We start from the raw sequence: 18,281 nt of genomic DNA on the forward strand, positions 1-18,281 counted from the left end.
AAGGAGAAAGCAGCAGTTAGTAGTGCAAAACCTTCAGCTACTGTATCTTTAAAATTTTACAGTCACTCTTTCTGTCTCGCTCTCTTTCTCTCTCTCTCACTCTCTTTCTCTCTCCACTTCATTACAAGACCCATGGCAGCCTGCTGTTGCCATAGAAACAAGCTACAGCGGCTGTAATGCTAGGATGGCTCCTTTGGTAGCAATCCTGCTGGGTCAGATTAACACAATAAGTCAGCATTTTGACAGACAGAATAACAGCTGGGTGGTGTTATCCAGTGCAGGTGATAAAAGTTTTGATTCTGCACAGACAATACACTCATATTAAGCGTTTAGAGGTGAGAGAGGATGTTGCTGCTGATTGCTCTGAGCAGAGAGAAGACTTGAGTGACAGTAAATTGGAAAGACTATTTGTCCTTGCGGGAGGATATAAACCACTGAGGTTCCAACCAATAAGCAGTTAATTTGTTTGTGTGTAGGCTGAGAGGGTAAACCAATTGCTAATATTGTCTGCAGTGTAACTCAGCTATTTGGTATTGCTATTAGGGGTGTAACTATAACTAATGAGTGCTATTATTAATATTATTGATTAGCTGCCGTTATTTTCTATTAATTATTTAGTATTTGTCAAAAAGTAATAAAGAGGAGTAAAATAGTTTGAAAATATGTTTCCAGAACCCGAAGTATATTTCTGAATTACTGTTAATCCAAGATACAAAGACTGAGTTTACAATTATATAAAATAGACAAACACAGCAAATCCTCAGACTTGAGAAGCTGAAAGCAGCTAATAATTGGCATTTTCCTTGATAAATTACTTATTCTTGGACTATCAAAGTGATTGATTTTCTGTTGATCGATCATCAATGTTACAATAGTATTCCTGTTGGTAATTTTTGCTCTTCTGGTTCTCTCCTTATATATACATTATAAAGTCTTCTCAATCCTTGGCTGGTGCAAGTGTCAGCGATTACAAAGAAAACTGATTACTGCTTATACATACAATCTACTTGGGAAATTAAGTGTTAAGATTTTTTACATAAAAAAACATTTCATTAAGTCTGAGTGAAAATACATTGTTCATCCTTCTGCTCTCTGTTTCTATAGTTCGCAGGCAGGCAGCACCAGTTCATGTTGCTGTTCGGACTGAGAGGGCACAAGAGTTGGACCGAGCTTTGATCCAGCAGCTGCGGGAACGCTGTGAGCAGCAGGCCCTGCAGCTGCAGAGCCTTCAGGCACAGTTAAAGAAGGCCTCCCTGTGCCTGGATGTTTTCAGCATCACTACGCAGCACTTCTGTCACAAGGTAGGTTACAGCAGAGCTCTGGTACCTCAGCAGGTTTGACAGGTAAGCGTACATGGTCTTGTCTCCATTTTGAAATCCCCCTAAAAGCCCAAAGCAGGCAGCAGGTGTCACATCCCCTTTTGTGTAAAAGTTGCTCTGACATCCAAGATTAGGGATTATTGCATTCATAAAGTAACGTTATGAAGTAACAAATCCCAGAAGTATTCCCTGACTTTAATTTCTCATAAATTAGCTTATGCATTTTCTTGTATTAAAAAGCTGGATGTTCTGCAGGGATACATTTTCAAAACAGCCCTTGTATTGTTGTGGAACAGTAACATAACTTAAAGTCAATTTAAAGTTGATGGATTGCCCATCTCAAGCAAGTTTCAGATCTCTAGTGGGTTTTCATGAGAGTGGATGACTAAAGTTGGCAAATAAATATAACCACATAAACCAATGCTTTGAAAAGTATTTCACAATTTGTAGGTAATAGGCAAAAACAGCAGTATGGTATTGAATATTACATGCGTCATGTGAACAGACTCTTGTGTGATGAGTCTGGCACCTGCATCATCAGGCGTTTGTTGTCAGCATTACTTTGTTCATAAAGCCAGTCACTTGCTTTAAAATCAGATTGTTGTTGCTTTTTGAATATGTTGGGAATAACCATGAAGCAACAGGATTTGTCAGTAAAACAGTTTGTGTGTCTGTACCATTGTCCAGCTTCTGATGCACACTGAGTGTATTCTGCTTCTCAAACCTGGATTAACCGCATGTTTCTTGCCCTTTCCTGATCCCCTGCTTTCATTTCATCTATATCCCAGCCCCACCCACGGGCTCTGCTCTACAGTGGGAGATGATTAATGAGATTAGAGGTGCCTGCCTGGGACTCACTGTGCTTAGTGAGACTGATTGTCAGACACTGACAGAATACCCACTAAGGTCTGACAAGGGGAAGACTTTGAAATATGTGCATCTGATATATATCTGCAAACTTTAGATGAGATTAGGACTACCCTTTAAAATGTTCCTTACATTTTGTTTGACAAAATGGCAGTGTTTTTTCTGATGTTGGCCAAGATATTGTATTTGTGCTTTGATATGCTGTGATAGCTGAGGCTTGGCTCAGATCTTCGCTCTATTAACTTCCTCCCTCTGCCTTGAAATCTAGCACCATGCTACCACCATATTTGAAGTGCTTTATACTGTATATTAATTAAGTTATGTTATGTAATTGGATTGCATCCAGTACTGCAGTTTGGACATTATTGTTTCAGTTAGAGCTATCTAAAATAAATTATTTTCTATTAAGCATGTGTGTGTTCTGTATGCATTGAAATACCTGCATGTAGCTATTTTCCCTGAGCTGAGTAACAGAGAAGATAACTGGCCGCTTATTGATCATCTCCCTCCCCCATCTTCTCCTGCTCCACTCCTTTTGTTTTTTCTAAAAGATGCAAAATACCACACGTGTGTGTGTGTGTCCTGCTCCCTGCCATGCGTGTGAATGTGATACGGGGCGTGTTGGAGGAGGTTTAGGGGAGGGCAGCAGGCAGAACTGGGCTGGGGCTGGCAGTCTTTGTTCCAGCAGGGATAAACGCCGGCCGCAAAGCAGGAAACGAGGTGAGGCTCCGGTCTTCCAATCTCTCCTCCCCTGTCCTTCCTTCGCTTGGTTCCCTCCCCCTCTGTCTCATTTTCTGCATCTTTCTGGTGGTCGAATCTGTCACTGCTGCCTTCCCAGTCGGCTCAAGGATGCTGCTGTCTGCTAGCCTAGTATGGGCCATTGCTGCTGTAGAATCCATTTCTTCCCTCTGCGTTGTCTGGACCAAACGGTAAAAGCAGTATCTTCTGAAGGCGGCAGGCTTGTTTCAGCACCGGGGATTCCTTTATAAATGTGTGGTTGTGCGCATGTGTGTGTTTAGCGGAGGGGTGGTCTGAGTGTGACTGTCTATATGAGCATTATATTCACTTGTTTCCTAGAGACAGAACTGGTGGAGAGACTGTAAAGCTGTGCTTGATTGTGCTGAGTCAAAACAGGCTTTTCTGTCGCACTGTCCCTCTTTCTACTCTCTTAGAGTTTGCAGGGACATTACATAACATGTTATTGCTGCTGCTATATTTCTTACAATTGTCTTTCTGTTTTACCGTGTACAATTTGTCCTTACTGTATGCGTGTTGGTGTAATTATGGATTATGGATGGATTACATGCCACTGACTGTATAGGATATCTTTTTTAACTCATGTTGCTGAAGTTCTCTACAAGAAATCATATGTTTTGTTTTATTTATGTTGTAGCTTCCTGTGTGTTTATTAAAGTCATAATCTCTTCAGGACAAAAAGTCCAACCAAAAAAGCAGCTGTACATTGGAAGGTTTTTAGGGCCTCACTGAAACAGGACTGATTGCATGGGTGCAGACTTTGGAGAGGTTATTTAACTCATTACAGTATCTCCTTGAGAATGAGTACCCTTACAAAAAGTCATGTTTATACTTTTTCAGAAGGTAAAATGTACAGTGCTGAAGTAATTTGTCGAAGTAGTCGCTCGAAAGAGATAGACATCCATTTTGGCATCCATAATCCATGCATTGTTTGTGATTTATCAAGGAAAAACTTTAGCTGGTTCTAGCTTCTCAAATTTGAGGATTTTGTTCATTTGTCTGTTTTATATCATTGTTTTTGTAGAATATTATTGGGTTGACAATCAAACCCTAGACTCTGGTTAATTGTAATTAGCTTTTTTGACTATTTTCTTATGTTACAGACCTAACAATTGATCAAAGAATCACAAAAATAATCAATTGGTGTAATCTGTAGCAGAAACAATCATTAGTTGCAGCCATAAAAATGGTTAATGTTGCTTTTGTGAAGGCTGAATATCAGATACTAAAATTAGCATAAAATTCATGTCACATAAGTCCCTGGAGATCTAAGTAGGGGGCATTTGGGGAAATAATGGGTAGGAGCAGAGGTGGAGCTGAAGAGGAAGAAATGAAAAAAAGCCACAGACCATCCTTCATCCCTCATGAGGTCACAGCAGTCTCTCTATGATGAGTGTATGTACCAAGTAAAACCTCTTAGAGGGTGACATCATTACTGCAGAGACATACTGTATACTATCTCATACATATTTCACCCACTGCTCCCTGGCTGTGTCTTTCTTTGTTTCTCGTAAGCACTGCTTTGTGATCTCTGATTAATCTCCAAGCAACAGTCTGTGTGGCTGTCTGCATGTTTAGAGTTGTGATCAATAGTCACTTAACTGTGTGGTGAGTCTTCCTCTGGGGGTGTCATGAAGAGTCTGTGCAAATATTGGATATGATGGCTTTTTCATTGTAAAATGTTTCACAAATGTTGTAGTTAACAGGTTGCCATGAAGCATTTACTGTTGCTTCTTGTAAGAACCTTTGCTATTATGATTGGTGGTGAATTAAATGAAACGCTAATGTCGAATTGTTGTGCTGCAGAGAAAGTAATGTACATTTTGTCTATAATGAATAGAAGTGATACAAACTATGTTGTTACCATTCCTCACATGTTCCTCGATCATTTCATAGACTGTAGCTGCAACTTCTGACACTTTGTCCAGTATCCTGTTCCAAGGTACCACAAAGATTTAATGGCATGTTTATCAATGAATCATGGCTTCAGACACCCTGTCAGTGGTTTGTGGTTTGTGGTTACTGCTAATAATTACACCATCTGATTGGACATATCCTGAATGAGCTGTTATAAGGCCTACAAGTTATAAGCACCGATAGAATCTAAGGCTGCTTTATTGCATATCATCAAACCAGGTGGGGAGGACAACATTTATGGTAAAAGAAACAAACATATGTAGCAGGGACATCATTTTGGTCTATAATCCTTTAATGAACATTTACCTGCTAACATTCTGGGTTCAAAATATCTCCAACCCTCTCTCCTCTTCATGTTTCTCTGGTTTGTCATAGAAACAAGCAAACTGAATGTATATCAATATCAAGAAATGCTCTTATATTAACACTGTGATATTAATTTAATCCTGTCACCCTGTCCTGTACCAGCTGTACTAAACAGCTTAAATTATAGCCAAAACTGTTACATTAGTTTAACTTACAGGGTTACAGTGGCAATGGAGGTGTTTCCAATCATCCATTTGTGCAGCCCAGAGGTGTTCACTGCTGCATGTGTTTGCATTTCAGAGTGAGAGAGCCATTGTGAAGGAGAGGGAACTGTCCCTGGAGCTCACCAGAATCAGGGATGAAGTGGGTAAGTGGGATACAGTGTGACATATATGGCATCGCAGGGAGGGAAAAAGCAGTGAGTCAGTATAGGCTTCTACTATAATGTATGGGAGGAACAAGTGAGCTCTGGGAATCCACTCTGTCTGGATTTATTCAAAAATCAAACACCATATACAGGACAAGACGCTTAAGAAATAGTACCCTGTTTTCAATGTCCAAGTCTGTGAGTTTATAATTCAGTAGTTGTTTTTTAATGATGAGCAGAATGGGCAGAATAACACAAAATACACAAGTTTTGTAACAATTTATTATGTCACTTGTGCCATTTAACAACACAAACATTACCATCCAGACATTAGAATACAATAATAATAAAAAATAAATTAACAAACCAAGAAACTAAGCTGTTAAGTGTTAAATTAACTTTTTGTGTCTTCTTAGAATAAAGTTGCTTCTATTGTAGTCAGTACGTTACCTAAATTTGGATCTAGTAAAACAAACTAAAGCTCTACATTGTGTTCCAGCTTTCAGTGTTGCACACTGGGAGCAACTGCAGCGGGAGAAGGAGGAACTGGAGTGTCGTTTTGAGGCTGAGCTGCAGGGATTGCGGGCTCAGCAGCAGAGGGAGCTGGGAGCTCTGGAGGAGCGGCTGAAGGTTCAGCACATGGCCGAGACCGAGAGCCTGCAGGCCCAACAACAAGCCGAGCTGGAGGAGCTACGGGTCAAACAGCAAGAGCAGGTGTGTGTGTTTTAATGAAGACTGGATATATCTGTTTAGTCCACATCTGATATGATGTGATGTCACTGAAAGGGTCGGGTCACCTAAATATTTTCTTATTTACCTATTCCTGGTTTTGATTATCTGGCTCTGAGAAACAATTTCCCAGTTACACTGGATTTTCCACAGACCTCACTATGAACTGTTTTTCAAGTGCTATACTAAAGAAACTGTTCCTGTGAAAACAATTAGCAGTACACTACGTAGTACATTATTATAATAGTATGAAGTTATTTTTGTGATTGTTAATTCTCTAAATCTTGGCCCCAGATTGAGGAAATGAGTGAGAACCAGGAGGCTTCCTTGATGGAGATGGAGACAGCTCACAATGACACACTGGCCACTCTGCAGGAAGAGCATGCCAGAACTGTGAAGAGTAAGCACTCCATTTGAAACTTGTTGCTCTCGTGTACTGACTCATTTTGCTGCAGGTCAAGAGAGATGATCATGTTATTTTTTGTGTCAGATCTGAAGATGGCCCATGAACAGCAGACAAAGTCTCTGGAAGAAGAGTTTCAAAAGATCAGATTGTCACTGCAGGTAAATAGTTCTCCTTTAAAATATATTAGAAACATGGTGTAATACATTTTGTTGTTAGTGACAGTAACATGTTAATATCTATCTGGTCACTAGGATCAGGTGGACACGCTGACGTTTCAGAATCGCAGCCTCAGAGACCGAGCCAAGCGCTTTGAAGAAGCTCTGCGCAGGAGCACAGATGAGCAGATAGTGGTAACTGCTGTATGATACAGTACAGGACAATATGTTGACTGCTTTGGTGACAGTAGCTGCATTAAACTTAAAGAAAACATTATTTATTGGTTATAAAGAGCGATGGTGGTTTTCACTAATGTTATCTGCTGTTGCCAGGATGCTTTGGCGCCATATAAACATATTGATGAGGACCTGAAGAGTTTGAAAGAAGTACTGGAGATGAAGAATCAACAAATTCATCAGCAGGAACAGAAGATCTCAGAACTGGAGAAAATAGTAGGCTTCAAATTTCTGCCTTTGTTTAGAAACAAAGGAAAACTGATGATTGTTTTAATTAGTTTTGTGTGTGAAGTTGTCAAAAATATTAAACTCACACATTGAAGTTGTACTTTCAAAGTCCAATAACACCTAACATCCAGAGAAAGCTAGAGACAGCATCACATGACAAAAATGGGACATATGCACTCCCAGTAGTTTTTAGAAGAAATGTCTCCTCTGTAAATTTAACAGTTTGCCTGTTTTACTTATAATTGTCATACATCATTTGAAGAATTTAATGTTGTGCACCTTTTCTCCTGTGTTTTTGAGCAGGCTGAAAAGAATGTGTACCTGGAGGAGAGACTGCAAGTGTTACAGCAGCAGAACGAGGACCTGAAGGAAAGAATAGACAAGAACCTTGCTGTGTCACGGTCAGTTAGGTTTATATACATACTAGTGTAGATTTAAAACCCAGTTCAAACCAGTCGAAGTTACTTTAGGTGGGTTTAGGAGGCACATTAATAAAATTACAAACAAGATATTTAAATATTTATTTCTGCAGCCAAAATTCATTATCTTGTTTGCCAAGATTTTTTCAATATAACCTTGTGATTTTCTGGATATATTACTTGTATATTGAATAGTACATAATAACCCCAAGATCAAGCACCATGTGTTAACATGAGAAACTATTTTGGGGCATATCCAACTGTTTTTACCAAGCAGAATCACTGGAGATTAAAACTACAACTTTGCTGGAAATTTCTGACTTATCCCTTTGAAAGGAATGCAGCACTAGTGCATGGTATTTATGTTTGGACCTTTCCCTGTCCCTCTTTTTTCTCAGGCAACTTTCTGAAGAGAATGCCAACCTGCAAGTGAATGTGGAGAAGGAGAGCAACGAGAAGAAGCGGCTGAGTCGCACTAATGAGGAACTACTGTGGCGTCTTCAGACAGGCGAGCTGAGCCCTCGCATGTCCCCCAGCTCCTCCCCCATTCATAGACCCTTGTCTGGACCAGGCTCCCCTGCCCGCCCACACTCCTACCATCAGTGACACTTTCAATTGAAGCTCTTGTATCAAACACTTTCTTTTATCTGGCTTCGGAAGCCCTGATTTATTTCTCTGTTGAATGTTCCTCAATTAAAAGAGTAGAATTTTACAGTATGTAGATGGACAGACACAGATACATTTGTTTCTTGGGAAATGCTGCTCACCCATTGAATGCATTTCCAAAGTCCAACCCCAGGAATTTCAATCTCTGACCTAAAGAATTGTATTAATGATTACGCCTCTTATCGTTCAAAAGGGAATTCTCTGCCCTCTTTCTTTTCTATTCCTCCTCAACGCCCCACAAAGCAGGCGTGCTGTGATAGCGCAGCAGATGAAAGACCTGGTCATTGTAGACTTAATAGAGCAAGATCAGAGTCACAGTGCCTCATTTCCATCTCTTCGCCTCCATCTACATCACCACCATCTCATCCAGTGCTCAGGATGATGAATGGGACACAGCAAACATCACAAGTGCAACAACAAACACAAGAAGCGCCTTTTGCCATCATTCTCTCCTACCAGCAACGTCTATCAAGGCACAGGCAATACTTTGGGTAAAATCACAAACCTACCTACAGTAAGTTACTCTCAAAGTGTGGATTCTTCTCTGGGGCATGTTAACCTGAAATATTTCATTTATCAGGAGTAAATGAATGACTACCTTGCCATCTAACCTCAACCATCCATTCTACTTTCTCCTTAAACAACTAGATGTTGACCTGAAATGTATGATTAGAACAACTTAAAAATACATAAATCCATTGAACTGCCAACATGGTGTAACTATATTATTGATTATAATTTGTCAAAACTGTACATTTAGTGCACTCTTTAAAGCATGTTCTGTCTTCCAGTTCTAATGGTTTTAGGATTACCTACAGTGTGACGATAATGAAGTATAAGGTGAAGGGGCAACACATGTTACCTGTTATTTCTAATAAAACAGAGCAGGATTTATTCAAATGAAACCAAGAAAAAAAATCAATGAATCATTGTATTACACATTTCAGACTAATCTTACATTTCTTATGTGAGATGAATGCCCCTCAAGGTCAGTCAGGTTAAGAAAACATCCTTTTTCCTACAAAAATACAGGATCACCAAAGAGGAAATCATGAAACACAGCTGTTCATCATGTACTGTAGCTGTCATGTGTCTAAAATTAGGTGCTGCAGAATCAGCCAGAAGTGGTGCATACATTGCAGTTCTAGTCAAAATAAATTGACCAGAACACATGTAAATCCATCATCTGTTCGTTATATTGCATTCATACATTCTCTTTCTTTATGCGTACCTTATCCTCACTGTTGCAGCTGCTGCTGTTTTCTCCATTGCTGATTGTTTTCTGTGTGATTTGAAATTCACCACAAAAAAACTCATGAGCAAATGTGATGGAAAAAACTATTATGGCTTCCAAACATTCATTCTCTCCATTTGTACCTCCAGATGATGCTTGACAAAATTCCTGTCCAAAATTTGTTTAAGAATTAAAACTTATCAAATTATATAAATATGACTATATCATATGATATAAATCTGCAAGCGGTTACCTCATGTCTCATTGTAGAGAATAATCTCAGGTCTTGGGGAACATTTTGAGTGATCAAAGGGAAGCAACAGTCATCCTTTTTTGTATTGTACTTTTTTTATACTTGCTCATGTTTAACTAGCCACTCAGCTCTATGTTGCAAGATATCCTTTGTATACAATTATTTGAATGTCCACAATATGTTTAGCTATTTTAAAGAGCTTAGTGCAGTTAGCAAATATATAAAATTGTTTTACAAAATATTTCTTTATTATGATAATGATATAATAATCAGCTCCCCCAGACACACAAAATGTAGAAATCTGCTCAAATAGGGATTTGGTTGTAGGTGAGTTGCATTTACTGTTAGGACAATAAGTTGATTGTGTTGGAGTTGGTGGGCTTTACTGTGTTCTGCAAGGAAGTGGAAATAATATTCCTCTCCATCAGGTACTCTGATTGCACTGATTGCCTCTGTGTCCTGTGGGTATGACCTTGTTCTCATTTACTGAATGTTTGTTCAACACTAGAATAAGAGGATTTGTTTACAGTTTACATCCAGTGTCAGAGAATGTTGGTGTATCACATGGATGTCGGGACTTGGGTTGATTTTTTTTTAAAGGACTTCTGTTGTAAAGATTGTATTCAGTATTTCACAAATCATGCTCTGGATACGTTTACATGAAAGCATGTCTTTATAAGGTTGTTGTGTATTATTTTTATTTTACATTTCTTGTGAATTTCATTTATTTATTTATTTATTTATTTGTCTTCCTCCAGAACTGCAACCGTAGCTTAGCTCGTTGAAGTATTGTGGTCAATGAAACTAAAGTCTATTCTGTAAATGTTGCACTTTGTATTCAAGTATTAAATCACAATCAGAAAATAAGTGTACAAAAATGAGATCTGGCATGGATATGTCTTTAAATACATAATTGTAGCGCAGTTCAGCTGTAAATATGCTAAGCCTCTTGGACCATACAGTATCTATCTGGCGGTGGTGCAATGGATAACACTATGGCTTTGGTGTGAGAGACCCGGGTTCAATCGCCCACTGTGACAGATCCACCATTGTGTCCCTGAGCAAGACACTTAACCCCTCGTTGCTCCAGAGGCGTGCGACCTCTGACATGCGTATATAGCAATTGTAAGTCGCTTTGATTAAAAGCGTCAGCTAAATGAATAAATGTAAATCTAAAAATACCAATGGATCTAAAAGGATACCAATGAAGCTTAAAACAAATACCAGTAGTTCTCAAACTTCCCTCTATCAGAAGCCAAAAATAATGTATGTATGCATGTAGCAAAAGTGGATTAGTGGGAAAAAGATTCAGGTTAGCATTAGAGCACTTTTGTTTGTTTATGTCACCACATGGATCATATTCATGCAACTTTAGATCTGCTCAACATCCACGACCCCCCTGAAGGGCGTCCTTCCCACAGAGGGCTGCTCCCCAGTTTGAGAACCCCTGCTATATACCAATAATAACAGTGCAAATGTGATTTCATTTAACTCTTTCAGTAATTGCTGTCTGTGAGATTTATTACTTCCTCTGCATAAAAGTCTGCAACATATCTATGGGCAGAGGAAAGATAATGGTGGAGTTTCTCTCTGCTGCAATGGTGTTGAGGGTTTGCAGGTATCGCAGCTGGAGAGCAGAGGGTGACTCAGCAATTATCAAAGAGGCTTCTTTCAGAGCCCTGGAGGCCTTCATCTCCCCCTCTGCAGAAATTAACTGAAACACAGACATATGATCATTATTTCTAACGTTCCCTTTCAGCATCCCTTGTTTTTCTTACAGAGTATATCAAGAGTAAATTAAATTAAATCTTCCATTGCTCTCTTCACCTTTGCTCTGGCTTCCCGACTGGCTTCTGCCTCTGCTGCCATGGCTCTCTGCAGCTGCTGAGGCAGTTTCACATCCTTTATCTCCACACGCTCCACCTTAATACCCCACGGTTCAGTGGCTTCGTCCAGAGCTTCCTGCAGGGCATTATTGAAGAATAAATACTCCAGTCACAAAAAAACATTGTTAGCTCCACTAATGAGTTATGTTTTAATGAATTACTATCACTTAAATGACTACAAATCATGCATCACCCAACTCGATCTCTGGAGATTTTTAGCCTTTATTTACACATTGTTTTGGTTTTGTGGTATGTTTGTTCATTGGTTCATTCTTACCGCTCTTTTCATCCAGGCTACCAAATAACACACAGACAAACAAAATGAAAAGCAGGTTTAAAATGAATGTAATGTGTAAAAACGTGTTAGCCAGTACAATCTGCTGAAAAACTTAGACGTCAGAGTCAGCCTGTTTTTGGAGTATTCCAGAGTTAAAGTTCATTAGCCTATCTACTCAGGTTTTCAGCACAGTGACTTTGTGGTTTTGCCCCAGATTTTTCTAATGTCTTCCTCTCGAACATACAAATGATGCACCTGGTTAAAACACAAGCAAATTATTGTAATTATTGCAAATTATTAAAATGGACTGTAATGCGGTTGATGTTGGATTCAACACCTAAGTCCAAATTTTCGTCCCCTTTTGTAGCTTTTAGAAAAAAGTCGTGTTAGGATGAAGGCTGAAGTGGAAGTAGTTGGCCTAAAAAATATGTTTTGTTGCACAAAGTCAGAATTTTAACTAATGTAGGTGTCACCAGAACATAAATTAATTTTGATTTTATATTTAACCATTCCTTTACAATCTTTTTACAGTTACTAAATTTAATAGACGCCCTTATCTTCTGCCATCCAGCTCCTCATAAATCTTATTACAACACAGTTCATTCTCACCTGCATACTGAGTGATATGCTCTCTCTGTCAGATAGCAGTTCTGCCAGGATTTTGGTGCCGAGTACATTCCTCAGGGTGGTTTGAGCCAGCAGCCGTGTAGATAAGTGGGCGTTGGACACATTGGCTACAGATGAGATGGGGCTGTGTATGCGGAAGTACACCACGCCATCCACAGACACTGTCACTGAGTCTTTGGTTAAGATCTGCAAGGTAAAAAGCTATATTTATGATGCCCGCTACTATTCCTACCCAGGAAGATGACAGACAGTTTTTTATTAATGACAGAAACAAGCTGTGATACAGGACAAACACAAATATAAAAATAATAAAATAATATATAAATTATATTTCCACATTTGAACAAAATATAACAAGTATAAAAACACATACTTCCTGTGGAGGGATGTCGAAGGAAACAGTTCTCAGATCAACTTTCACAAAGTTATCAGTGCATGGCAGAATAAAGAAAAGTCCTGGAAAGAAATAAAGTCCCAGCTTTTATGTTTTGTATCAATCATTGTCAACAAGTGCTTTGGCAATCTATTAATACCATCATATACTGTAGAAGTTATTGTTGAATATAACAGGAAGTAATAAGACAGAGCATCAAAGTGGACAATCCAACTGGCTGGTAACCAATTTCAGAAAGAAGTCCTATCCAGTCCCACTGTGGCACAGGACTGTATATTAAGATTGTAGATGAAACCTAATTGGATCATAGTATGGAATCAACTTTTTAAGCAGACTTTTTCAGCCAAGAAACCAGTTTCTGAATATTTGCCCCCATAGTGTATGTATGAAACACACTGCATGACAAACCTGGCCCTTTAGGTTTTCTGTCTGTGATCCGGCCGAGCCTAAAGATGACAGCTCGCTCATACTCCTTCACTATCTGGATGTTAGAAACACAGCCAGCCAAACAAAGAACATAAGAAAGACAAAAAACAAAGCAGTGTAAAGGGGAAATGATCTCATGACATGATACCACATAAGTAAACTAAAAGCAAATACATTCCTGTAAGGGTTAGACCCATACAGTTTAATAGTAGTATAATACTTTTAATAAGTTTAATAATGTATAGTTGCCATACCAGCTACTCAGTGTCATCCACTTCTTCTGTGACAACAGCTACTATGTAACATATGATCATTTCATTTATTCATTAGATTGGCCAATAATGCTTTTTAAAAAAGTTTTACAAAGAATACTCCCTGAACAAATACAGTGGGTCACCCTGCCAAGCCACAATGGGTAGCATTGGAAAATGTCTGACTTTTGGCCCCCCAGTGGCTGTGGTACACAACAACGCACCTGCGATAAAGAAACTGAAACGGTCTCATTTTTCTACAAACAATGAGCAATTTCAATGATTCTTCAATCACTTAAACTAAATGATCCCTCTGGTTCTGTGTGTCTCCTGCCACGTATAACCCCTTAAATAAATAAATTCAATAATTAAAGGCTTCTTTGGCCTGCCATATTTTCACTTGGGAAACTGTTTAAACTTGATCATAATTTTATAAAGCAGTCACAAAACTTCCAGAGCAGTGAATACTGACAATTTGCTGTAGCCCTAGCAAGTCTTGTGCAAAGACATGGGTATCTGTATCAGCTTTCAGAAACAAATACTGGTCTAATCCTAATCTGTAGACATCAATGAGAATATACTTCACCTTAATACACATAAATATTGTGAGTGGGAAGGTTGCTGCTACAAAGAGGAGGGATAGGAGAACCAACAGCCAACCGAAACAACCAAGTCTTCCTGAACTTTTATCTGCAGAGAGTGAAACACAATTTACAAGCTTGTACTGGAGTATGGAGAGGTACAGTATATCGTAAATTTCCCATGACACCTTTGTTCCACACATTTAAATTCAGACCAAACACATTTTTGTAGTTATTTTGGTCACACTATTAAACAATAATTTGATACAGTGGGGCAAGCACCTTTCATTAAGGTGACACAAAAAATTCATGCATATTATTTATTATTACTGTATTAGTTAATCAATCAATTCATCTATAAAATGTTAAAATGTATATAAATATAATTTTATACACAAACTAAAAAGGTAACATGCAGAAGACAATTTAGCTTTAGCAGTAGCTTGGTTCATCAAGTTTACATCATTTGAGTCATCTATCAAGCAAAAATGCCAGTCAATTATTCAAGCTTTTCCAATATGACCTATAGCCAGTGTTGGGCAAGCTACTTGGAAAATGTGAGCTAAGCTACTAGCTACTCTACATTAAATGAAGCTTCACTACACAGAAGCTACCCCCCAGTGAAAAGTAGCAAGCTAAGCTAGCAACATGGCAAAAGTAGCTTAGTTACATCTAAGCTACTTTTAATTTTTTTTATATTTTATAGTTAGGTCATATACACTCTTGAACAAAATCTTGCAACATTGCAAGTACTCGCATTTCGCTGGTGGATCATAACCGGGTTGTAAGTACTGCTTCAAAATGCCAAAAGAAGAAACAGGAGCAAGAGACAAAAAATAGAGAGTAGGCAATTTATTGAAAACTGCATTTAAACTCAAACAGGCTGTTCATCAGCTGATCAAAAGTTTAAGACCATAGGCATAAAAAGGTAAAATCTGCACAAAAATATGGCTTTCGTGTCATTGATCTTCAGGCAGTCACACTGTCATGATCTCCTGATGGCAAAGGCAAAAAGGCTTTCTCTCGTTGAACGTGGCAGGATTGTTGAGCTGCACAAGCAAGGCCTCTCGCAACGCGCAATCGCTGCCAAGGTTGGACGCAGTAAGACAGTCATTTTACATTTCTTAAAAGATCCTGAGAGTTATCGGACAAAAAAGTCAAGTGGTAGACCCAAAGAAATTTCACCTGCACTGAGCCGCAGGATCCGACAGTTTGTCCGTGAAGACACAGGTCGATCCTCAACCCAAATTAAGGCACTTACTGATGCTGACTGTAGCCCAATAACCATAAGACATCATCTGCGAGAGAAGGGCTTCAAGAACAAAAAACGTCTTCAAAGGCCACGTCTCCTCCCACGCCACAAACTTGCCCGTTTGGAATTTGCAAGGGAGCACCAAACATGGGACATTGAAAGGTGGAAGAAAGTTTTATTCTCTTACGAGAAAAAATCTTACCTGGACGGTCCTGATGGCTTCCAACGTTACTGGCATGACAAGGAGATCCCACCGGAGATGTTTTCTACGCGGCACAGTGGAGGAGGCTCCATCATGATTTGGGGTGCTTTTTCCTTCAATGGGAAAATGGAGCTTCAGGTTTTCCAGGGGCGTCAAACGGCGACTGGCTATGTGGACATGTTGCACAGGTATCCCTCTTGACTGAGGGCCCCCGTCTGTGCGGTAATGACTGGGTCTTTCAACAGGACAACGCTGCAATTCACAACGTCCGCCTGACGAAGGACTTCTTCCAGGAGAATAACGTTGCTCTTTTGGACCAGCCTGCGTGTTCTCCTGATCTAAATCCCTTTGAGAACATTTGGGGATGGATGGCAAGGGAAGTTTACAAAAACAGACGTCAGTTCCAGACCGTGGATGCCCTTTGTGAAGCCATCTTCACCACATGGAGCAACGTTCCCAGCAGCCTCCTGGGAACAGTTGCATCAAGCATGCCGAAACGAGTGTTTGAAGTGATCAACAAGAACAAGTGATCAACAAGAACAAGAACAAGAGTCCTTTTGACACTTTTAGTTCTGTTGTATGTTTATTTTTGGGCTATGGTCTTAAACTTTTGATCAGCTGATGAACAGCCTGTTTGAGTTTAAATGCAGTTTTCAATAAATTGCCTACTCTCTATTTTTTGTCTCTTGCTTCTGTTTCTTCTTTTGGCATTTTGAAGCAGTACTTACAACCCAGTTATGATGACTTGCAATATTTCCCCCGGTCTTAAGATTTTGTTCAAGAGTGTATATATATATATAAACACTCACACACACAGCATAGGCCTTAGTGTATATTGAACTAACTTCATTCCACAGTAGCAATAGAAGAAAGACTAAAAATATGCTCCAAACAGTTTGTGTGCCAGAGAGAGCTAAATCAGACACACAGAAACTCTCCTACTTATTGCCATATCATTGCAGCTAAATGTATTTCCTCATGCAACAAACGGAGAACCATTGTTGTTTGTATAAAGTAACTTAATTATCACATTATTAATTAATTATATATTTTTAATTGTTCATATGTGAATTTGTGCTCTGGCAACATTGCCACCTAAACAACAAACATTCATGGCAATGGGCGAGAGAGAGAGAGAGAGAGAGAGAGAGAGAGAGAGAGAGATCTCCTCTCATGGAAACAAGTTTCTGCCACTACATATCAAAGTTTCCACCTCACTAGAGGAAGAAGTGTCCAGGCTGGACCCTGATCCTTCTCACAAGAGGTATTACAATAACTATCACAATAGAAAGCAACTCAATCGCGCGTGTCTTTATTCCCCTGCAACAAAGTCGCAGACATCAGCCCATGGATCAGTACGTGATGTCGCCGTCACCCGGAAGCGTTTCGCTTCTGCCGGCTGCACACATACAGGTCCGTGTGTTGCAGTGGCGTTACTTAGGCTACTGATCCTTCAGAAATGCTTGGGAAAATGTAGCGTGTGTGGAATCTACCGCTCTACTCGGTCAATAGAAGAGCTTCGTTACTGAAAAGCCATTTGATTCAGAAAATAGCGACGCTACCACAAATCTACTGAGAAATGTAGTTAAACTAGTGCTACTGCCCAACACTGTCCATAGCCTCTTTTCTCTGCTTTATTCTGCTGGGTTTGTGGACTGATGTACAGACAAAACAAGGTACGGCATTTGCAGATATTAACTTGGACTCTCCATACAACAGTCCAAAAGCCAAAGATACTGGTGCTTTTGAAGGAAGAAGCTGAGACATTTTAAATTTGAAAATGTCGAGTATCAAAAAGACACCAATTCTTAATATTAGGTGTTATTATTAATACAGTAATAGACTTAGTAAAACTATTCATCCTGTCAGTATGTTAAACATTGTGCTCTTCATTACATTATTAAGTAAATCTGTTTACTTTTTTACTTTTTAATCCATATATACATATTTTATCCTTTTACTATAGTTGAATAAGGTTGCCCTCAAACAACATCTATTATTCTTGGCATTGGCACCCTGAATAATTCAGACTTATAAGCAAGGTGAAAAAAATAAACATTTTGATTGATGATCAAAATGAAAACTGTAAAAGTATTTACCTTCGACATTCTCAACGCAGTTGATCTGAAGTTTACTTTGTGCAACCATCTCGGCCATGCTGGATGTTGTTGAGATCATTACTGAGTATGTTGTGCGTGTGATGGAGCGAGCAAAGCACCTGTTTACCTGTCTGTTCTCTGTGAGGGGTGTGGTCTGTCCCCTTCTCTCATTACCTGCTACATTTCATGAGCCTGAGAGACACACACATACACTCACGATGTCTTGGTGCGGCTCTTGGGCTCACCTAGTGGGTGCCAACAGTTAACGTGAACCATAGAGCCTAACCAGCCTCTGTGTGGCTCCTGTATAAGAAACGTTAACATTCAACTCTTGTGCTTTCCCGTTATACTCTTTCACATTCACGTCCAGGAGACTGACACCTGCTGAGATTATGAATGAACAATAGATGGTATCCAGGTTGTGAAA

General features: G+C 39.3%; 2 protein-coding genes across 2 annotated transcripts; one reads left to right on the top strand and one right to left on the bottom strand.

Moving 5' to 3' along the window:
- Nucleotides 1-2,931: 2,931 nt before the first annotated feature.
- LOC119883472 (microtubule-associated tumor suppressor candidate 2 homolog) lies at nt 2,932-10,535 on the top strand. Its single transcript, XM_038694123.1, has 9 exons — nt 2,932-3,115; nt 5,466-5,532; nt 6,032-6,246; nt 6,556-6,661; nt 6,752-6,825; nt 6,919-7,017; nt 7,156-7,275; nt 7,591-7,688; nt 8,105-10,535. Exons 1-9 carry the CDS (start codon nt 3,059-3,061, stop codon nt 8,310-8,312), a joined length of 1,044 nt encoding a protein of 347 aa, XP_038550051.1. The 5' UTR covers nt 2,932-3,058; the 3' UTR covers nt 8,313-10,535.
- A 637-nt stretch (nt 10,536-11,172) lies between these two features.
- On the bottom strand, nt 11,173-18,261 carry stoml3a (stomatin (EPB72)-like 3a). Its single transcript, XM_038694122.1, has 7 exons — nt 17,855-18,261; nt 14,307-14,410; nt 13,452-13,524; nt 13,023-13,105; nt 12,632-12,835; nt 11,687-11,821; nt 11,173-11,573 (listed from the first exon to the last, which is right to left on the bottom strand). The coding sequence occupies exons 1-7, from the start codon at nt 17,931-17,933 to the stop codon at nt 11,382-11,384; spliced, it is 870 nt and encodes a 289-aa protein (XP_038550050.1). The 5' UTR covers nt 17,934-18,261; the 3' UTR covers nt 11,173-11,381.
- Between the last annotated feature and the right edge of the window lie 20 nt (nt 18,262-18,281).

This window comes from Micropterus salmoides, unplaced genomic scaffold (assembly GCF_014851395.1).
Source record: "Micropterus salmoides isolate LMB-PRFRI ecotype aquatic unplaced genomic scaffold, ASM1485139v1 Ms_hic_scaffold_3, whole genome shotgun sequence".
In the NCBI taxonomy this organism is placed as follows: Eukaryota; Metazoa; Chordata; class Actinopteri; order Centrarchiformes; family Centrarchidae; genus Micropterus; species Micropterus salmoides.